The following is a 23,622-nucleotide window of genomic DNA, read 5'->3' as shown; positions in this document are numbered from 1 at the left end:
AACAGAAGAAAATACATCAACATTTTCAAAATTCAATTTTGCTCAACTGTAGCGAAAACATTTTAGTTGAAACAGCCATAGCCTTTTCCCTCTTAGTGATGAGTATTTTTTAAAGAGGTATAGATGAATTCAAAATCAATTGGTATTTGTACTTCACAATCCCATTTAAATTCCTAGGGAGAAAATAACTGAAGAGCAATTAAAACACTATGTGTTATATCCAACCAAGACATACTCGGAGCACACCCACTTAAATCAATGGATCATGGCTAGTCTAGTGATTTCATTGGGTCTACTCCAATATCAATTTAGTTCCATACAATCCTATGAACTGGCCCTAATTTATTTACATTTAGCCCATTACTATTTCCGAGTGAACTAAAAATGCAGATTTGGAGAGAAAGCAATTAATGAAAAATCATAAATATCCTCCCTCTCCCATCACTCTCACCATTTTTCAGTTAATGCTGTTCGACTGAATAGCAAAATAAGCTGGTGCAAAGGATCAACTCTCTTAATACATTCATCTTCTTCTGGTGGTTCTTCTCCAGGTTTCTATTAAAAATATGAAAACATCAAGATTGTAAATATTTGATAACTTGTAAATGTGTTTATGTAGAAGTATTATTCATATGCCATCAAATTTACTTCCATATAAATGGGCTTAGATGAGGGAGGCTTGAGGAATTTGTTCTTTTCAATATGAACTGAACTAATTCACATGCCTCAGACTAATGTGTGGATCAGAACTCAGTTGTCCAAGGACTTTCACCTTTCCGAAATATTATGTCATAGCTCTTGACTCAAAAAAATACATCAAACTATGCAGTGCTATTTTTCTAAAAAAATGTATAGGGGTACTCTCATTTTCCTACTTATTTTGAAATACTACCCCTCAATGAGCCAAACTTAGATCCACAAAATGTTTAGAGGTATGCATACTCCTGCGTCCCCCCAGAAAAAAAGCACTGAAACTATGTTTTAAAATAGCATGTTACATCATCTGCTAGCTACAAGAGCCTGTGAGACCCTCTACAAGAGTCTCCAATATGGTTTTTAAACGGCTTTGCTATGGTCTCCTGGGAGTCTAAACTTAATCACACTGGCTAAAGAATGTCTAATGCCAACTGATGTCCATAAAAGAAATAATCACAGTCTCATAATAATAATGCCTTTATTGTCAATGTACAACCTATGTACAGTGGTGCCTCGCTAGACGAATTTAATTCGTTCCACGGGTCTTTTCTTATAACGAAAAATTCGTCTAGCGAATCCCATAGGAATGCATTGAATTTTTTTTTAAAAAAATTTGCCCATAGGAACACATTAATTGAATTTCAATGCATTCCTATGGGAAACCGCGATTTGCTAGCCTCCCCTCCCACAAACACTCAATCTCATTGCACTCTGTGTGCTTGTCACACAACACACCAACCCCGAATGTCAGTTGCACTATACCGTGTTTCTCATATTTTAAGGCATCCCTACAAAATAAGGCATGGCAGGATTTTCCTGAGGTGGAAAAATATAAGGCATACCTCGAAAATAAGCCGTACCGGGTGGTGGAAGAAGGTCTGTGGCAAAGAAGGGTTGCTGCTGCCGCGTTAACCCCCGAGACCTGGCTGCAGCCTCAGCACGCAGCGCGTGCAGCCCCAGAACCCGGCTGTAGCCTTTGCGCGCGGACACCCGGGACCCGGCTGCAGCCTCAGCACGCAGCGCGCGCAGCCCCAGGACCCAGCTGCAGCCTCTGCCTGCCGCGCGCGCAGCCCCAGGACCCGGCTGCAGCCTCTGCCTGCCGCGCGCGCAGCCCCAGGACCCGGCTGCAGCCTCTGCCTGCCGCGCGCGCAGCCCCAGGACCCGGCTGCAGCTTCTGCCTGCCGCGCGTGCAGCCCCAGGACCCGGCTGCAGCCTCTGCCTGCCGCGCACGCAGCCCCAGGACCCGGCTGCAGCCTCTGCCTGCCGCGCGCGAAGACCCGGTGGGAGCAGGTCTGTGGTCTGTACAGATACCGGTACCGGTACTTATTTTTTAATTAAGACATCCCTTGAAAATAAGCCACGCTGTGTTTTTTTCAGGAAAAAATTAATATAAGACATGACTTATAATATGAGAAACACGGTATTATTTTCCGTTCAGCAGCCTAACAGCCCACGGATAGAAACTGGATTTTAGTGTGTTGGTACGACTGATTATACTTCTATATCTCCTGCCCGAGGGTAGAAGATTAAAGAGGTGCTGGCCAGGGTGTAAATCGTTCCTGAGAATTTTTCTTGCTCTCCTAAGGCAACGATCCTTTGCGATGTCATCTAGCAGGCTCAGGGGACAGCCCAGCCCATGATATCATGTGATGTGTTCACCACCCTCTGTAAAGACTTTCTTTTCTCTGTAAAGACTTACATGTCTTGCTGAAATCACTTCTGTCTGAAAATCACATTGCTGCTTGCTCATCACAGCTCCAAGCATGGAACTTGGGATCTGACTACATTATCTTCCCCCACATTTCCTTCACCGCCTCCAATTTCCTGCCTCTCTGGATCTTACTTGCTGAAGCAGGTATCCTTAGTTTAGTTGTTTGAAAGTCCTTTGCAGGGCTCCCTCTTGCCTGCTTTCCTCACTGTTTCCACTTGATCCAGGAGTTTCAATGTGCCCTAGATTTATTTCTTCAGGATTGCCCATTGGGACTGGGGAAAGTATACTTTGCTCCCTATCCTAAGAATTTGGTAGATCAGGCCAATGGCCCAACAAATCTAGCACCCTGTTTTCACAGTGGTTAAGCAGATGTCTGCAGGAAACCAGCAAGTAAGACCAGAGCACAAGAGAGCTCTCCCCTCCTTTTGCTTCCAGCAATTGGTGGCATATTCCCTGACTTTGCCACCTTTTGGAACTGCCATGCTGTGCACAGCAACTGCCCTCAAAATCAACAAAAGATTTTAAATACCATGAACTGCAAACATACTGCTAAATCTTCTATCAGTGTGTCTTCAAAGTAGTGGTCTTCTGTTTCCACCCACGACTTGTCATATCCTTGAAGAAAAAGATTGACAGCTCGGTGCCTGAAAAAGAAAAGGGAAATTGGTGTGTATGTATATGATATGACCATTTGAACATACTGAATAAGCAAAATAAATAACTACAACTGGTGAACAATTTAAAAAAGAGGTCTTTGTTGTTCATTCCATAAAGCTTATTATGAATTAACAGAATATTATATGAGGATTCATTGACTATTAACATTCTACAAGCATGATCTGAAACTACATGTCACCTTTCCTCCCTTCTATAATGTATTGACTATATGAAGATGATAGATAGATAGATTGATGATAGATAGATGATAGAGGGGTGTGTGTGTGTGTGATGTTTTGTGGAATGTGATCCAATTTTGAAATTGATTTCTAATGTTATGGTTTTCATTCTCATTGTATTACATTGTACTGACTGGGAGCTGCTATGATTGCTCTGATCACCCACAACAATTTTTAAAGGAAGTGTATAGCCAACCTGCTAGGCATTTTTAAAGTTAACCATCTTAGATCCTTGTTCAGTTGTATTCCCTCATTCACCCTTCCCCTCCTAGTTAGCGATATACCTAAGTGGACAGCAATACACAAATCTTCAAGATCACACGCACCGTGGAAGATTATATAGTGGTGCCATTCTGAAGCAAGCTACCACCGCTCTTTTTCTCTGTTTAGATAGAAGTTTATGCCATACTGCTTTTTTTGATCTCTGAGGATGTTCAACCTGTACCACACATGGAAACAGAAATCAGAAATCAGACACCTCTTCTAGACTGTTGCTTCATTTTTTTTAAAAAAAAAAAAAACCTCTTAACAGTTGCAGGCCAAAAATAGTATGCTGAAGTATGGTGTTAACTTCTTATTGGTTCATCTAAAATGCCCTAAGCCTAGAATACAGTGTGTGTCCCCAAACTATCCCCAGTTAGGACATCTTGCTCTACTGGTTTTTAAAATGTAAGAAATATTACGGTATATGCAATACTATGCATATAATTTGCATATTATGTGCAATAACCAAATGCATATATATGCAATAACAAAATGTTATATAAATGGCAAAATGAAAAACCTTTTTAAAAGGTTCTGGTAATCCCCATTAAAACCTTTGCCAGAATATTATGGCCACAATCTATAAAATTATGCCCCCAGCAAGTCTTTGAAAACATGTTTCTCAAACAACCGCTCCCCTGTTGACCCATAGGAAACTGCTTTTAAAAATCAGATTTCAGAAGTCATTTGTGATACAGTGTGCAACTCTTCTGTCCAAAGGAAAACAAAGCTGATGTTCCACAGGGAACATGGAAGGTTTGGGATATGCTTAAAGTTATCTGGAATATAGCTTACTACTTCTAGTAGTAGTGGTAGATGAAGGGACTAGCAGGGGGAAAACTTTTCTTTTTAACTTCCTCACTACTGATTTGAAAAATAAATAATAGTTCACTTTTCTGAACCTGAAAGACTGAAATGATCTTAATAACATTTAATGAATCTCTAGAACAAGTAAAAGAAAACATTTGAACTACCCGTGGCATACTTCTTATTTATTTTGTAAGGAAGATCAAGACCATTGAAAAGAATTCAATGTTAATTGGAGTTAAATAGAATTAGCTAAAACATAAAATGTAAAGAAGTTTACAAATGTTACGTACATTGGTCACCACAGATTTGCTTGGGAAACAATATTGGTCTTTATAATTAATCAAAAGTTAGTACTTCAAATCACATGTTAGTGAGGTCACTTTTAAATTAAAGAAGAGATCTCTGATAAAAGAGACAATTTTACCTAATTACCATGGGGGGAAACACATAAGGATCATACTGTGAATATGGAAACTTAATTAGTCAGGCAAAGAAATCAAAGCACCCGTTGGAGGTAATTGTGTATGATAATTGTGTATTACAAAATAACCCTCAGTGCAGAATAAACAAACGTGAAACAAGCATGTTATGAGAAAGGGCATTTAAAAATGTGATTTAAAATATAAGTTAAAAGACAAAAATATATTCATGGGTAAATAAAACTGTTAATAGGTAAAGCTAACATAATTAGCACTATGAAAAGACACTCCATACTTCCCCTTCTGAATAATTTTCTCCCCCGACTAGGGAATTTCTGGAAGTAATAATAAAAAGGAAAGTAATAGCTGAATCAAAAAAAGAAAGACCAAAACAATGTACAGTACTTTATGTCACATATAGATAAAAGAAAGCTTTGGGGAAAAGTGGAAAACATTAAGACTTGATGGCTTTTGATTTAGGGGCAAACTACACGCAAAGTCAAACATGTCACCTGGAACTCTGTGAATATTTTTTAAAGTGAACACATTTTGTGACCCAATCAGGATCACAGTAACATTTCGTCCTGCACTGTGTAGTCTCATGAACTCCAAAGCTGCTAATTGGCATGGGAGGGAAGCTCTATTATTGTGTCAGTAGCATGTTTCAGAATATAACTGCAAAAAAACCCAGTCAAACTGGGAGCATTAAATCATGTTGCATTTATTCTAGTGCGATGTGCCATTAAATATCCTACTCAGGGACAGCATGGAAGTTTTAAATGAAAGCTAAAGAAAATCATTGAGTTATGCCAGCAAACAGTGTGGATCTCTGTATTGAAAATATTTACGTATGCACTTCCTAGTTGTTTTTCTGTAAAATACACATTCTGAGCAAAATAGATTCATAATATTTTCTCCATACGTACTGTATTATTGTGGTAAAGGTAAGGGTAAAGGTAAAGGTACCCCTAAGCAGTAGCTGTTTATCTACTTGAACTTTGATGTGCTTTCGAACTGCTAGGTTGGCATGAGCAGGGACCAAGCAATGGGAGCTCACCCCATTGCCGGGATTCGAACCACCGACCTTCTGAATGGCAAGCCCTAGGCACTGTGGTTTAAACCACAGTGCTACCCACGTCACTGCTACTGTGGTAGGAATCCCAGATTACCAAATTGTCACAATGCTACAAAAAGTATATTTGAAAGCCATAGTTGAGTGCCTTTTTAAAATACACTTTAAGAATAGTGATATATATATATCTAACCTGTTCCAGATGAAAAAGTACACTAGCTATATCCAGGACCCTTTCCACCGTCTTCTCTGGATCTGAAGTAACTTCAGTCCTGTTTGGAAGATCTTTGTAAAGAGCAACCTGCCACCTAATGGCAGGATCTTCAAGCTGCAGGAAGAAGGCATTTTATGAAGAATGTAAGCATGTAAGCATTAGAAATAAATATCAACTTGCTAGGACCATTATAAACCATTCTTCTAACCAGAACTAGCCCGTGTGGGTTGCCAAGACTCGCTTGTCAAGTCTTACACCATCTTTTCCTCCAGATACAACCTACAGCAGGGGAGAATTTATATAACTCACACCTCCGAGGCTAATACATGGACCAAAATGTAGCTATCCCTTCGGATTTCACACTTTTCCAACACAAGTAGCATACTACTCCAAACAAACCACAATGTGAAGCCAAAGTCTGTTTGAGTGTAACCATCACAATCCCTGGTTCACAAGTAACACCAAGTCAAGGACAGTGATTTGTTGCTCCTTCTAACACTAGGGAAGGAGCAAAGCAGAAGTAATCTGTGGGTACACTCTATAAGTAGAAAACTAAACTGGATATTATGTGCTTTAACCTAAAAGGCCATTAAAACAGCTACACAAAAGAGTGTTAGTTCCTATGAAACATAGGGCAAAGCATGAGATATTTGACTCTCTTTAAAAAAACAACAACCCTCAACTACATAGATGGTATCCTGAACCTCATACAGAAGATGCAAGGGTGACCAAGATGCATTACTTTAAGGGTGACCAAGGGTGACCAAGATGCATTACCTTGCCCTGTAAGTGAAGGTTATTACGTATAATATCTCGAACTTCATCTTCGGTGTCTTTCTGCCAAGGAAATATACATATTATCAATAGGTTCATTTTGTTACAAGCATGCAGTTCTGAAAATACTATGTAACAGATCTGTAAATTAATCATATTTGCCAGTAGTCAAAACAGAACAGCTTATATTCTGAATGGTGGTGGTAAAACAGTATATTAGATTGTAGTTTATTCTGTTACTAATATCTGCCTTAGGTGTGGGTGGCAATTGCCCTGTTAACTGTGGAAACAACTGTAGTTTTGCATGTGTTTCCTTTGAGTATGGTGTGCAGAAGACCTCCAGTGCTTTTGCAAACATTAAAAAAGAAAACTGGGGGTGGGGGGGGGTCCAGTCCTCACTCATCCAAGTCATTTATAAAGATGTCGAACAACAAAGTCCCCAGGAAAAAAACCTTGTGGCACCCCACTTGTCACTTTTTCCCCAGGATGATGAGGAACCATTAAAGGGGACCTCATTGAAAACTGTGGTATTTGTTTCATACCCCTGTCTGCTTCATTAAACTTTACAGTGCACCCCTACATATATAAAAAAGTGGTCCCCGCTCTATGCATCCTGTCTGCCGTATCCAAATCCTGTTTAGTGATGGTAAAACCACATCATTTTTATGCGGTCAATTTATGAAGTGGGAGAGTGAGTGATGGGGCTGTGATGGGGCATGGCTGCGTCACCATTTGCTCCTTCCCATAAGTAAAGCCCCATTCAGTGCAAAGGAACATCCTCGGCCCCTTTGCTGCAACCTTGCCTCTTGCATGCAGGTGCCTCGTGCTACTGGGAAATGTGGCAGCTACCAATACACCTGAAAGCAAGAAGCAAGCAAAGTGGAAAAGTAGGGAGAGAGGATGGACTTGGGGCTTCCTCAGTCATGCACTCCTACTCACCGAGAAACTACATTGAGTGCAAAGGGACTTTCTTTCAGGTAAATCAGCCCAGAAAGGAGAGGAAGTTGTGTTTGGAAATGGACAGATCTGGTTGTGGGCCCTGCAGAGAAATCTGAGACAAAGTAAGAAACCACCAGCCAGGAGGACTCCCCTGCTCAGCGCCTGAAGGCCGCAGTCCTGCCACTCACCACCTGGCCCAGGGCGGGGCCTGATGGGCTTTATAAAGGACTGTTGCCGCCGCTGCTGCTGGGCAGAAAGGGCTCCATTTTGTTTTGTTGTTGTTTTTTGTTTAAATTCCTGTTATTTTTTACTTATGTTATTTTAAACTGTATTAAGGATGTCTTCTTAGTTTTAGATTTTGTTTCATGACAAAATTGTTTTCTATTCGGTTGTGTATTTTTTGATGTGGTTTATGTATTGTTTGTGACTTTTGTAATTGTGCTATTGCTGTATTGTTTTGATATTCGACTGGAAGCCGCCCAGAGTGGCTGGGGAGACTCAGCCAGATGGGCGGGGTACAAATATTATTATTATTATTATTATTATTATTATTATTATTATTATTATTATTATTATTATTATATTCCAAACACACCTCGCAGGATAAAACATTTTCCCTATAGAAATAATTATGAAGAATGGCAGGTATTGAAAAATACATAGGACAAGTAAGAGGGAACACATCACCTCTCTGCCAACCTAGATAAAAACAGATCTATATAGTTAACCTACCATACTTAATCTGTTTTTTGCCAGTGCAATTAGTTCTTGGTCACCAGGGGCACAAATATTGAGCCCAACAGGCAGAAGTCTTTTTAAAGCTGCCACAATAAGGGAAGTCTGTGTTGAATAACGATCACCTTTCCGCTTCATTTTTTTCCTTTCCTGATCAGAAACAGCTGCCTGCAATATATAAGAAGAAATCCATTTTCAGGTTGTAAAAAGAACAATTGGTCTTACCTGAAGTGTAGTTTTGAGAATGGGGCATCGTATCCAATGGAATGTAATGGATGTTCACCCTGTTGTGAGACACTAGACAGGAGCAAAGACTTGTGGGAAGTAGGCTGGACTCCCTCTGTTTTCTGGATTTGCCAAGCAGAAGGTACTGACAGAGTCCCTAAAGAGAAAAAAATACCTGCCTGCTTCCCCCTTCTGGAAATTTCTATAATAAAATCCCTCAATTGCTAAGTATCTGAAAGGCAAGGAAACACAACACAAGAAACGTGACAAACTAGCACTCAGGTTAGGCCATATTCCTCCCAACAGTGTATAAGAGAGCACCCTAGGATTGGGTCCATTGGATACAACGCCCCACTCTCAAAACTACACTTCAAGTAAGACCAGTTGTTATTTTTAGTTCGTGGGGCGTCATTTCCAATGGAATGGGACATACCACAGTGGAGTCACCAATTCAGGCAGGTCCCATCTCTGCAATACACTGACTATAATACCTGTTGGAGCATCGTAGGATCAAAGGCTGCCTGAGCTGAGGACAGCTGGTCCAATTTTTATTTCTGGTAAAGGTGGAAGATGGCGACCGGGTGGCTGCCCTACAAATGTCCAACATGTGCCAAAATGTGAGATGGATGGGGTAATTTAAAGGAATCATAAGCCAAGAAAATACAGGCCGAATTCACCTCACTAAGGTTGCTTTGGGAACTTTAACCCCTACAGTAGACGAGTGAAAAGATACAAATATAGAGTCAGGTTTTTTTAAGGATTTTGTACAATATGGGTAGACTTTGAGAGCTCTGTGCACATCCAGGGAGTGCCAGGCTTGCTCCTTAGGATGTTTTGGATGTGGACAGAAAGTCGGGAGAATCAGTTCTTGTCTTGTTGGACATGGAACCTAGATAGCACTTTCAAAGGGAAGGAATGGTCTGAATGTAGCACCATCTTATCCTTGTGGAAAATACAAATATGTTTAGGGGAAGAAAGGGCTGAAAACTCTGACACTCTGCATGCCGAAGTGATTAACACCAAAAAGAGAACTTTGAAAGAAAGGATAAGGAAAATCTAAAGAAAAGAGGGGCTTCAGAAACTAGTAAAAAACTTAGCTGAGTCAGGAGAACCGGGAGGAACGTACTGTCTGCATCTAGACAGGAGGAAAAACTGAGGGAGTCCAGCCTACTTCCCACGAGTCTTTGTTCCTGTCTAGTGTCTCACAACAGGGAGAACACCCATTCCATTCCATTGGATACAACGCTCCATGAACTAAAATACGAAAACAGTCACCTATTCAATATAGTTGACCCCAAAAAGGGGGTATGGGATAAAAGATTATCACACAACAAAAACCAAGATTGTAAATGGAATCTGGACTAATTTTTATCATTCAATCATTTGTTTTAAAAAGATGGTGGAAACAAACGAAGCAACAAGAAGCAACAAGCAACTATGAAGCTTATCACAATAAATCCTACACTACTCCATCATAAACGTGAGTAGTCTGGCAAGTTTTCAATGTTTGTCACACTTGCGAGGAAAAGGGAAATGAGCATTATGAGCAAATGTGTAATTTGGAGAAAGTTGGACTTGGTTATTAATCGCTTAGAGGTTTTATTACTATCAATCAGTCTATACATTTTGTAAAATAAAGAAACAAATGGGAAAACACTTTCCAAACTAGATGAGTTTGTTTCCAACCTACACCAATCCAAAATTCTTTTTCATCTCTAAATAAAGTATTATTAGAAAATATGGTAATGGTATAAAGAATGCATATGAAATGTAAAAGATTATTAATTCCAAAATTGTTTTTGCTGCAACAACTTAAAGCAAAAAGGGGGTTGGTCAGTATATGTTGAGAAAATTCCACACAACTTCTGTAGTTTTATATACCTTGGACATCTTGGACTTTGTATCAGTAATAAGGAAAGACATGTTGTTGATTTCATTCTGCACAACAAAATTTTGTTCTTCCCTTTTAAAATTCTGAAATTGTATAAAGAACATTTTGTTAAGCACACAAATTAGAAATCAGAAGACATCCTCAATCCTTCTAACTAGTGTGTGGAAGAATCAAACCACCATCCTTGGTTTTAGAGTAGTGTCTGAATGAAGGACTGTGGCCTGTTTCGCTCCAAACATAAACCCAAGGTTTGTTCTTAGTTTACCAATCATAGTTTGAGGAAACCAAACCATAGCCTTATTTTGGATATAATTATGAACTAGGGATTGTTGTTTCAGTCATCCATGCACTAGGGAGGAGGAGTCAAACAGCCAGGTTCATCATGAATGCATCTGTTAGCTATGGTTAACCACAATATGAAAACTGGGTCCCTCAAACCTTACTTCAGGACCTGTATAAAGTTTATCTTAGTCATCAAGACCTGTATAAAGTTTATCTTAGTCATTAGATTCAATTTATAATATAGTAAATTAGGCATTTAAATATAGTATAACTAATCTTTACCAGTGAAAAACAGTCGCCATTAGAAATTGAACTAAATGTAGGTGCACAAATAAATATTTGCAGAATCCACAAATAAACGTAACAGTGGTGATACAATACAAGCCTAATACAAACAATTTTTTTCTAACATTTTAAAATGTGGAAAATGCTGTATATTGTATACTCTGTTCACTCTTCCTAACAATCCTGAGATGCCACGGTTGCTTCCATCTTAAGTGCCTCCACAGAGAAGTTTGGGCTTCAATTCAGGTCATATGCCTTTTTATTCACTGAATCACATCACTGCATTAATACAAACACCTGCTAGGAAATAAATGCACACTCACATATTCACTAAGGAATTGTATAAAACTGCCACCAGCTAAACAAGGTATGGACTTTTCAGAAACGACACCTTCCACCATTTCTTAAAAATTATTCCTTGTTTCATGTCTGCACAAAACCTTCCTCTCAACCTATTGGTTCCTGCCATATTGTCTCTCTTTCCATATCCCCTACAATGATGGGCATTCTATCTGTTTTGCTATAAACAAAAATAATGCATTTACATGGGATTTCGACCAGTAAATGAATACATCAGCAACCATACGAAACAGGTCCTCTGCCTCTGGATTAGGTTCTTTTAGCCACTTTGCTCTGAAATTAAATAAAGAAAAATGTTTCTCGTCACTTTTGTTATTCCAGATAAAGCACTTTACAAAATTTTCAGAGAGCGTTTACCAAAGTCTGCATTTATCTTAGCTTTCTGGACTAGAGTTTGTACTTCCCCACCTGTTCTCTCCACTATTCATTTCTGATAAAGAGTGAGGAGTCTGGTTGTGTGATCATTCTGGCAGAGAAGACATTACAACTTGTGGATCACAGACTCGCGGAACCGCAAAATACTGCTTTGAGGTATGTGTTTTTCCATCAAACTGTGTATAAATTTAATGAAATTAATAATAATAATAATAATAATAATAATAATAATAATAATTTTATTTATACCCCGCCCTCCCCAGCCAAAGCCGGGCTCAGAGCGGCTAACACTAAATATAAAACAACTGGTTAAAATACAACTCAACGACGAGACTAAATACATCAAAATTAAATATTAAAAAAATTAAAATGCAGCCTCATACAAAAGGGGAAAAGAAAGGGAAAATGGGGGAGGGAATCAGGTTGGCTCCAGGCCAAATGCCAGGCAGAACAACTCTGTCTTACAGGCCCTGCGGAAAGAAATCAGGTCCCGCAGGGCCCTGGTCTCGGGAGACAAAGCGTTCCACCAGGTCAGGGCCAGTGTTGAGAAGGCCCTGGTTCCAGTAGAGGCTAATCTGATTTCCTTTGGGCCCGGGACCTCTAAGGTATTACTGTTTATGGACCTTAAGGTCCTCCACGGAGCATACCGGGAGAGATGGTCCCGTAAGTATGAGGGTCCTAGGCCGTAAAGAGCTTTAAAGGTCAAAACCAGCACCTTAAATCTGACCCTGTACTCCACCGGAAGCCAGTGCAGCTAGAAAAGCACTGGGTGAATATGCTCCCATGGCAGGGACCCCGTCTGCACCCGCTGGAGTTTCTGGGACAGCTTCAAGGGCAGCCCCGCGTAGAGCGAGCTACAGTAGTCAAGCCTGGAGGTGACCATCCCATAGATCACTGTGGCCAGGTCAGGGCGGGAAAGGTAAGGGACCGACTGCTTAATGCGGCGAAGGTGAAAAAATGTCGCCTTAGCTGTTGTAGTAACCTGCGCCTCCGTAGAAAGGGAGGCGTCAAGGATTGCACCCAAGCTCTTAACGGAAGGCAATGGCACTAATTGGGCCCCCGCAAGAGAAGGGAGTTGGTCCCTCATCCCCATGCCATCCCGACCCAGCCAGAGGACCTCTGTCTTCGAAGGATTTAGTTTCATCCAGCTACAGCCTCCAAGCATCTGGTCAGTGTGTCCGGGGCCAAGTCGGTATGGCCATCCATCAACAGAGCTGAATGTCATCAGCATATTGGTGAACAACCCAGCCCAAAGCTCTGGACAATCCTGGCAAGGGGGCGCATAAAGATGTTAAAAAGCATCAGGGAGAGGATTGCGCCCTGCGGCACTCCACACACCAAGGAGTGGCGCAACGACATCTCCCTCCCTAGTGTCACCCTCTGTCCCCGACCAGAGATAAATGAATAGATTTATAAGCCAGCGCTTCATGTACCTGTTGTAGTCCACAAATCTAATCAACAATGGGTAGAAGGCGTAAAGGTCCCGTGCCAATATTGTGAACTCATCTAGGATGAGGAGTTCTGCCTCAGACATATCTCCTCGGCCTTCTGCTCTTAAATGTTCTTCATCAGATATAACCATTGCAGCTTTTTTCTTCAGTTTCTCCATCAGTGGCAGAAAATGCGTTTTCAGGAGCTGAGGCTTCACTTTGCTTATGATAGGCTGAGAAAACACTATGTAAGGAATTCATTAATTTTATAGCATACTAATATATAAAACTACACTAAAAGATGTTGCATTCCCATAGAAAACTAAATTCCCATAGTAGGTATATTATACTCCAGTGACTACTCTCTTCCTCCAAACATATATTTCATTGTCAGGGTCCTGGTTCAGTTCAAAGGCATGCAAACCTGGAATCTCCTACTGAATTCTGTTCAATTCCATTTATATCCAGTCTTTTGCAAAATCTAATTTAGAATACCACAGCCTCTTGTCCTTGCTGGTCTTTTCCATTTAACACTCTTCAATCAATTAGAAATCTGTCTGCTGAAATAATCTATATTTACATTTCTCAATTTCTTTTTTCTTTTTAATGTATTCTTGTTCAGCTTAAAATCCAGAATAGTATTAAGTATTTGCATAGCAATGGAATCCAAGCAGAAATAAATTAAATAATTCATATTGTTTTTCTTTCATTTTACCTGCTAATTTCTTCATCCAGGCTCCCTCATCTATGCCCAAATTATTATGTATGATTTTCAGTATGTTTCCTAGAAGGGTATTCATATGCTCTGAAGTCAAAGCTGTGCAGCACATTTCACTATTGTGAGGATTGTTTTCTGGTCCATGCTCCCACCAGTGTGACATGTAGCTACAGAGCATCGGCAGCACAACTTCCATTACATGAGGCATTTGTGTGTAGCGAATGCCAGATTCAGCTAATTCCACAATATCTTCCATTAGCTTCTCCAGAGAAGGAATGTTTGGAGAAAGTTCTTCTACACTGTTTGGTAAGCCAAGACCTAAAAGAAAGAATATTGGTAACAATTTTAAAAAAACCTTACTTGACACCAATAGTAAACGAACGCTTATATTTATCCTGATCAGACTTTTCCTTTCATACATCACTAGTATTTTAGTTAAGACAAAAATACACTTTTATCCACATTATGAAGAGATGTGATTTAATATCCATTATTATTAACATCACTTAATGGTTCTTTGTTCTAATAAGTGGTTTATATTTTTTGTTAAATATGCAAATAATTTTATTTACCTTAAATAATCAAAATGAAAACATATATTTTAAACCTTTGTTCAAGCAACCCTCCAAGCCATGGGAACAAACCGTATTTTTTAGTGTTCCTCCATTTTCCTACTCCTTCACTCACACATATGGCTTCATTAAATATTGTCTTACTTCATCAAAACATAGTTTACTATTACTTTCAAATCATCAAACCATTACAATTACAAAATTGTAATTTGGGATCAAACTGTAGCTTGCAATTCATATTTGGAAGCCTCACTCATCAGTTCAGATAATAGCCAAGTTGTCTTTAGATCAATAAAATCTCCTTATGAGCGAGAAGGGAAGATAAGAGGAAAGGGGAGGATTGTGATGGAGCCTAGGTTTCAATAATCTCTGGTGCATATTTCTAATGAGCTTTCACAACTATGAATTTATCACTAATGAGATCTAAAGCAGGAAATAATGATGGTTTGTTTAAAACAAGGTTAACCTCAAATCATGGTTTATGAAACTGGGTTTTTTTTAAAAAAAAAACAAACCAGTTTATTGAAATAACTTCAGTTTAGGGTTTAGATATCTACTGTTAATCAAAAACTAAAGTAAAAGCTTCTACTCTTCTCCTTATGCCAAAGTAGTGAGGTGTCAAGTGAGGGACCCAGGTGGCGCTGTGGGTTAAACCACAGAGTGTAGGGCTTGCGGATCAGAAGGTTGGCGGTTCGAAACCCTGCAACGGGGTGAGCTCCTGTTGCTCGGTCCCAGCTCCTGCCCACCTAGCAGTTCGAAAGCACATCAAAAGTGCAAGTAGATAAATAGGGACCGCTCCGGCAGGAAGGTAAACGGCATTTCCGTGCGCTGCTCTGGTTCGCGAGAAGCAGCTTTGTCATGCTGGCCACATGACCCGGAAGCTGTCTGCGGACAAACGCCAGCTCCCTCGGCCTATAGAGCGAGATGAGCGCCGCAACCCAGAGTCGGACACGACTGGACCTGATGGTCAGGGGCCCCTTTACCTTTACCTTTTTTAAAGTAAAAGCTTCTACTCTTCTCCTTATGCCAAAGTAGTGAGGTGTCAAGTGAGCCCAAGGCCTGCTGCAGTTCATTCTCATCACAATAAACCATGTTTTATCATGACATTTGAACTACCAATGTATCAACCATATTACCAGGAAGTCACCTTGATTTCCATTGAAAACTCTGAGCTTTCCTCTCAACTGCATATTGTCCACTGAAGACAATATGCCTTTAGAAGTTTAGGCACTCACCAAGGAACTAAGCAAATATAAAAAAGCAGCAGGCATTAACATGTAAGAAGGTCATAAAATGAAAGGCATCTATATAAGCAGTGGTGTCTGGATAATTTATGGAATTTATGTTGGAAGCCTTTTTTTGTACCTGTTCTATCTCTTGTAGTCTTGGTGTTGTAAATAGAATGTGTGTTGTGATGGTTCAGATGAGTTTCTAAGAATGCCACAGGAAAGGCACCAGCAAAAGCAGCTAGGCATTCACCTAAAGCTGAGCGCTGCCTGCAGAATCAAAAATTCAAGACAGAGAAGCAGCAGAAATAAATAAACCACCCATTGAAAGCTCCGGAGAATATAATTATCTTCACCTGGAACCAGAAAGCCAGTAAAGTAGACACCAACCAATGTTCTCAACAGGGATACAACCAGGGAAAGAGCCCTATATGCAATTTCCATCCACTTTATTTCTGAAGGCAACAGACCTCAGAGCAGGGAGTTTGATGCACAACTTAAAAGGCAAGGCAGGTTCACTTGATACGGCATGTTAAATAACATTTATTGGGTTACACAAAAAGGGGGTTAATAAACTGAAGAAAGTAGCCATTTGTTGGGTCTGTAATCCCATTACCTATGTCAGCTGAGGATGACTCTCATCATCAGCTGAAACCTCAGAAGGTAGCAAGTAGCTATTACCAACGAACTAAACCTGGTTCACCAGCTGTAACTATTCCTAGGAAATTGTGCACTTGCTATTATGACACATTTCATAGTAACCTCTAGGCTAGGCTAGGCTACTGAAATGTGGTATGCATGGGGCAGCATTTGAAAACTGTTTGGAAAATTAATTCCAAAAGTACCATTGGTACCCATTTGAAGCTTTGCATAAGCTGGATGAATTGTTAAAAGAAAGAGACAGGTCTTTTCAATAGCAGCACCCTAATTGTGGAACCCAGGAGCAGTGCATTGGTGCCCTCCTAAGACCTGTGCTGCGGCTGCCGCTTAGCTGGATGGGCTAGAGCAGGGCCAGGTAGCAGCAGCAAGGTCAGAGCCATCCAGATGCTCTGGCAAGACCACTGCTGCCAATCTGGTGCTGCCACCAGTTTCCTCCCCAACCTCATCCCCCGCCCCATCCAGGCAGACGGTGATGCCATCCATGCCAGACTCACCATCCCCAGATGCACTCTTCCTGTAGAACCCCTTCCTAAAGAGATCTAGCAAGACAGCCTGACTTTTTACCTTTAGAAGGTGAATTAAGAATTGTTTTGTTCCAGTAGGTCTTTGGAGACGAGCACTTTTTGATTACATGAACTGGTATAAGTATTTATGTCTTCAATCTACTGGCCATATTGACCCCCATTTCAGCTCTTGATTTTATATTGCTGTTTGAAATAAATATAGTTACCTCCACTAACGGCTCTATAGAGCTATGTTTCGAGTTATGAACAGAGTTCCGACTGCCATTTTGGATGCAGTTTAGATAGGATTTTTTCGACTTACGTTTTGTTTTTAAAAAAATCCCCATTGGCTTCGACTTACGATTTTTTCGACTTACGAAGGTCAGTTCGTTACGGATTAAATTCGTAAGTCGAGGTACCACTGTACACAGTTTTACTGAAGTGACTGATAAAATTTCCAGATTTGCAACAGAGGCAGGGTTCCACCCTAAAAGTTCACAAGTTCACAAATGTCACAAGACATTTTTGGTAGTGTTCTTGGTGTTTCCCTCTTACCGCTCCACATAGATACTTTTGCTTGTCCCCAGAGCATACAAGCTGACCAATATTCTGTAACATGAGACTTGAACATCTTCCACTAAAGAAAATGGAAATAAAAGAAAGCATTTTAAAGGCAATTCATTTCACCAATATGCAAAACACAGCTAAGAAGGCAATACAAATCTTTCAGGAAACCATTTTAAACAATGTTAAGTATTATGTATGGAATTATTATAATATGCAAAAACAAAAATTGATCCTATCATGAAATAAAAGTTACATCAAACATGTACCAAGAATGAGTATAAATTCTAGGACACAAAGGGTTGGAGCTGTGGAAAGCTGACTTTCCTACCTGCTCCTTCTCTCCCTCAAGCTGGCCACATGACCTGGAAGCCGGCTCCCTCGGCCAGTAAAGCAAGATGAGCGCGCAACCCGAGAGTCGTCTGCAACTGGACCTAACGGTCAGGGGTCCCTTTACCCTTTACCTTCCATGAGTTGAAGTGCCACTCATGGAAGGTGCCACCTCCTGTTTTGCAAGAATCATCGCTTCCACCACAGTCCCCTGCACAACAGCCACCCTCATTCAGGAGGCCCTCCCAACCTGAAACTGCCAGGGGGAGGTGGTGGCAGAAAAATCCGCTTCTACCAGCCTCATTTCTCCAGATCATCTGCCGCCACCTTATTCATCCTGATTCTTCATCATAAGTGGAGTGGTAGCAGTCACAGAACCCTAAATTGGCCAGCTGTTCTGGGAATCTAAATCCTGGGAGCAGGGATCCCAGGGCTGATAGGAGAAGGAGCAAATAGAGCAGTACAGCTGCTGCAGTCTTAGAGTTGCCATACGTCCAGATTTTCCTGGACATAGGAATACCAGAGTTGGCAGCAGTGTCTGTGCAGAAATTGGGAAATGTCCAGGTCAAAAACGACATATTTTATTTTTTTCCTTGATTGTGCCCCAAAAGCTCAACAACTTTGGGCAAACTACTTTGCTCAAAAACTGTTCTGTCCGGATTTTCACTGCTTGAAATGTGGCAACCCTATGCTGTCTGTGGCTTGCCTCTTGTCCCACTGAAATTCACAGTGCCATCTGTCCGTAGTCAAGCAAATGGCAGTGTGGTGACATTTCCATTTTTCTTATATGTGTAGATAATCACTAATCAGAACTGTGCCAAAGACAGAGATAGAAATTCAGAATGTTTAAGTCAATAACATTAATCCTGGGGTCTTTATGCTAAAATTATTGAGACCAACTGCAACTAAATCAAGGCACTGCCTACAGTAAATGCCTGGAATATTAGTAGCCAGGCTTTATTAATGTCAAACACAAAATAATCAAGACTTGGTGATATAGAAGTACCTCATATTTCTATTTAAATACCTACATATTAAATCTTCTCCAAATTGATGCTGTCCAATGTGTTCAAATAATGAAGATAGCACTGGCAGAAGGGCCATAGTGGTATAGTTAATTATTTGTGTCACTCCTTTTGGCTGACTCCTAGTGTGCGTAAACTGCCCTTGCTTAAGATTCTCCATTGTCTTCTCCAGGTCCTCTGCAGCATTATCCAAAAATGTCCTCAAAGCCATCTTAACAGACTCCAGTCCTGTCTTCATCACTGTCCTACATATTTATATGCACATAAAATAATATTAAATTCTGTAATGCACAAAAGGAATAAAATTCCTTAGCCCCCACAATATATAAAATAGAAGGGTGGAGACCTGTGAAAAAGCTCTTTAGCAATCAATGTAAGTGATGAGAAAAATGCACAAGAGGGCAGCAGCAGATCATGCAACTACTGCATTAATCATACCCATGGTAGATAAAATACTTTATATATCATATGGCCGTTTGAGCTTATTTTACATCGGCAATATTTACACTGCATTGTCAGAACCAAAAAGGCAGGCTTATAGCTTCTAATAATAGCATAACCCAGCTATTTTGACCAAAACTGACATTTCTGAGAATAAAATGAGGTCAAACTAGTCCTAAAATTTAGTGTCAAGACTAGAGGATGAAAAATGTTTCAGCATATTTCATCTATCTGTTGATTTATAATGACCCATCAATGTCCACAGGGCTTTATAGAATACAAGCAAAAAGGTCCCAGATCTCACCATTTAAACCAGGCTTCCTCAACTTCGGCCCTCCAGATGTTTTGAGACTACATTTCCCATCATCCCTGACCACTGGTCCTGCTAGCTAGGGATCATGGGAGTTGTAGGCCAGAAACATCTGGAGGGCCGAGTTTGAGGAAGCCGGAAACAAAGGATTAGCTGTTTTCATGGGCACAGGCATGGATACCTTTCCATGGGCACGGGCATGGATACCTTTCCCCTGACTGAAGTAATTACTAATACTTTAGATTAGCAACAGTTCTCCATTCTCCATTTTGTTTTTTGCTCTTTTAAATAATCTTATGTGTAAATCCCGGTTGTTTAGAAGACAATTAATAAATCAATGCTAACTGTCCCTTCTACCATCCCCAACCAACTTAACATTTTATATCATTTATTTGTTTTAATATTAAAATGGTGAACCACTTTGGGCACTTGGGCAGAAAGGCAGTATATAAATGCAATAAATAAATAAATAAAGATGAAATAAACTATTGAGCTTTGTGTTCCAAATCAACTTTAGTGACTTATTTACTTTCGAATTGAAACAATAATTCAATGAACTTATGCTTAGCATTTTACCTTGCATCCAAGGTCTGTCCCAAGATATGCAGACAATTGACTATTGAAGTCGCATCATTTCCTAAAAGGTGAGATAAGAGAGTAATTATAGTATTCCTTTCTTCTAACTATTCTTCTGGTGAATTAACAAGTGAGGAAATGCACATCACAGATGAAAATCGTTGGTAGAATATTAACTAAAAGATTGTTTCAACCTTTTTAGCAAATGCCAACAGCAGAAACAATTATTAAAAGCACCATAAAACTGGTTGAAGCAGACAAAACATATTTCATGAATGTGGTGAGCAACACAAAACAGAATTTATGTGATTTTATAACTGTGTATCTCTTAAAGATCGGGGCAGGCTTGTAATTCAACCTAAAGCAGAAACCCCAGTCTCCTTTCCTCACTCTTTGTATGTACCACTACTGAAACTAAAGCTCCCATATATCGAATAACTTAATTAATGAGCTTTCAACTTCTAGAAATCCTTTTTCAATTATAGTTGGGATTTGATCATGCTGATATCAAAAAGCACTCTCCTGAAGGTCCATTATATAGTAGATATTTTGTTCAAGTGAGAGTCAAAGGTAAACACCCAGAAATCAATTCAGTCACACATAAGCACTTTGAGGTGTTTTAAAAAGTGAGTTCTAAAAATTGTTTCACTTTTGTGGGATTATATCTCCTGTGAGTTGCAGGTGTTTTGATATAGAAGGGATTGAGGCTGGGGTCCAAGGAATGAGCTTTTTTTTTTCTCTCAACAGCAGCACTGGTATTATATGATCAACTAAACCATAAAGCACAGAAACATGCTATCTAAGTTATTGGAATTATTTCCTGTGTGGATTCCACATAACGGCAAAAACAGAACAAGGTTGTGATGACACCATTTATATTAACGTGCTAGCAATATTTAGCCATATTGAGCCAATATATATGTAAAACTAATTAAAATGTGTGGGTTAATAATGCTTAAAAATAAGATTGCTGTCCTCCTTGCATATATTTTAAGTTTGATGTAGAATTCTTTTCAGACTCCAGAAGAAAATCAAAAAGCCTAACTGTATAAATGGAATCCCATAACAAATTTAATGAGAGCAAATGAGCTAAAACCTATGCAAAAATCACATATGTTGAAATTAAATGATAACTGGAATTTTTATTAGGAAACCTGAAATCCATAACAAAAATTAAAGGAGAGTATAAACTGTAGCTAAAGAAGATCAAATTATTAAACATTTATTAAACCACATGTTCAGGGATAGAGCTTAGAAATACAAAAAATATATCTGTTTCCAATTACTTTCAAACAAAAAATTCTATTGGTATATATCAATTTATTAATTTAAAGCATTTATATACCGCCTTGAATACAAGGCAACTTACCAAAATTAAAAACAAGAAAATAACAATAAACAAACGGTAGATAAAAGTGAAAATAATAATCTGTTTTTTAAAAATATGTAGGGTATTGAAATGTTTCTAAATGGTATGATAGCTATATATCTAGCATCTAAAAGATGGCAAAGTTAGTGCCAGGCATAACTCCTTAGTGAAAAACTCTAATACTGAAAAAGCCCTCTCCCTTATAAATATAAGCCTCACCTCTGATGACCTTTGCACAAGGAAAGGTTGATATGGCTTACAATTTTATATACAATTATAATTACACTATTACACAAGCAGTTATTAACCAGCAAATCCCATAAAAGAGATACAACAGTACCACAAAGTTCTACTCAAGACTTACTATCTAAAAAAAGAAACAAAGTGGATTACCTTTATGGTATTATACAGTACTATAAATATAAAATATCCAGCAACTACCGTACATAGTTTGTGGGAATTGCAACAGTATATTCCCACTTAGTAGGGACCCAGGTGGCGCTGTGGGTTAAACCACAGAGTCTAGGGCTTGCTGATCAGAAGGTCGGCGGTTCAAATCCCTGCAACGGGGTGAGCTCCCGTTGCTCGGTCCCAGCTCCTTCCCCCCCATCAGTTCGAAAGCACATCAAAGTGCAAGTAGATAAATAGGGACTGCTCCAGCAGGAAGGTAAATGGCATTTCTGTGCGCTGCTCTGGTTCGCCAGAAGCAGCTTTGTCATGCTGGCCACATGACCCGGAAGCTGTCTACGGACAAACGCTGGCTCCCTCGGCCTATAGAGCGAGATGAGCGCTGCAACCCCAGAGTCGGACACGACTAGACCTGATGGTCAGGGGCCCCTTTACCTTTACTATTCCCACTTAGTAACAGGAATGTGCGTATTCAGGGTGCCAGACAGGATACTCCATTTTATCATGTCCTGTTTTCCACTGCCCCCACCCCAACTGCCATTCATCATTCTATGGCTACAAATCATAGCCATAGACTTTCACTGGGCTTGTTTTTTGTCTGTCTTACATTTGCTTTACTTATGCAAACAGTGGGGTTCCCTCCCACCCTGGGCATGCTGATACCTTCCTCTTGTTTACTGGTGGCCCCATTTTGGCGCCACATTTGTCCTCTGCGTTCAGAGGCAGTAATAATCAACAACAGGTTTCTGTTGTTTCAACATGACAAACCTTGCCTTGATCACACCAGGAACAAAAGGGAAAGGGGCAAGAGAGAAAGTTTTCACTAAACTACATCTGAACCACTGAGATATACAAAACTAAATACAACAGATACATTTTTTTTAATCTGGAGCTCAATTTCCATGTTTAAAATGTGCATGTTAAGGGAGCACCCTTTCCAATCAACTAAGCAAAATTTCAGAGCTGCCATGAACCTACATTGTTATAAGGCTTGAGGGGCACTTTTAAAGCGTATAATGCCTATTAGTTTTATCTTAAAGTATCTCCTTTCACGAATAGATTCCACTTTTAGGTGTTTATTTATAAACTTTTGTATCCTCTGTATTCCAGTAAAAGAAACTGATTGAATTAGCGAAGCAAATTGCATGAGAATTTTTTTTTAAAAAAAAAACTTTCTCTTTTTTGTTTTGTTCAAGTCCTAGAATGCTAAGTACAGCTCAGACAAAAGCTCCAAAGCCTGATATTAAGGCCAGTGAAAACTATGCAATCCCTGAGCTATCCTAAGTGGTACCCTAAGCTACCAAGGTTTAGGCGAAGGGGACCTGTGAAATCCCCGGATCTGACCAAACTCAGGCAAGCGTCTCAACTAGACCAAGCCAATGCTTGGCCAGGATCCTTCTATATAATCAATAAGTATAAAATACAAGTGGGAGCTGCAATAAAATGCTGCAGTATGTCCTCATCTATTAACAGGAGTACTCCTGTTCAGAGGACCAAAAATGATTGCCTACAGTCACGTAAGCTCAAGGCCACATTATAATG

The 23,622-nt window shown here is 39.8% G+C and overlaps 1 protein-coding gene across 4 annotated transcripts in view; it reads right to left on the bottom strand.

Annotated features, from left to right (window-relative positions):
• The window catches only part of RYR2 (ryanodine receptor 2), a 252,654-nt gene that overhangs the window by 51,164 nt on the left and 177,868 nt on the right, over positions 1 to 23,622 (bottom strand). For 2 of the 4 annotated variants that reach the window (XM_060272866.1, XM_060272868.1), the window contains 14 exons: positions 20,304 to 20,364; positions 18,983 to 19,221; positions 17,613 to 17,694; positions 16,034 to 16,164; positions 14,094 to 14,414; positions 13,382 to 13,622; positions 11,759 to 11,846; positions 10,637 to 10,729; positions 8,528 to 8,698; positions 6,860 to 6,919; positions 6,062 to 6,196; positions 3,630 to 3,742; positions 2,937 to 3,051; positions 452 to 555 (listed from right to left, as the gene is read on the bottom strand). In XM_060272866.1, coding sequence (XP_060128849.1) covers positions 452 to 555; positions 2,937 to 3,051; positions 3,630 to 3,742; positions 6,062 to 6,196; positions 6,860 to 6,919; positions 8,528 to 8,698; positions 10,637 to 10,729; positions 11,759 to 11,846; positions 13,382 to 13,622; positions 14,094 to 14,414; positions 16,034 to 16,164; positions 17,613 to 17,694; positions 18,983 to 19,221; positions 20,304 to 20,364 — 1,954 coding nt within the window. The remainder of the gene's footprint in view (positions 1 to 451; positions 556 to 2,936; positions 3,052 to 3,629; positions 3,743 to 6,061; positions 6,197 to 6,859; positions 6,920 to 8,527; positions 8,699 to 10,636; positions 10,730 to 11,758; positions 11,847 to 13,381; positions 13,623 to 14,093; positions 14,415 to 16,033; positions 16,165 to 17,612; positions 17,695 to 18,982; positions 19,222 to 20,303; positions 20,365 to 23,622) is intronic. The other 2 variants (XM_060272867.1, XM_060272869.1) reach the window with 1 other exon arrangement.

This window comes from Zootoca vivipara, chromosome 3 (genome assembly GCF_963506605.1).
Source record: "Zootoca vivipara chromosome 3, rZooViv1.1, whole genome shotgun sequence".
Taxonomy (NCBI): domain Eukaryota; kingdom Metazoa; phylum Chordata; class Lepidosauria; order Squamata; family Lacertidae; genus Zootoca; species Zootoca vivipara.
This window is presented reverse-complemented; position numbering and strand designations above follow the sequence as displayed.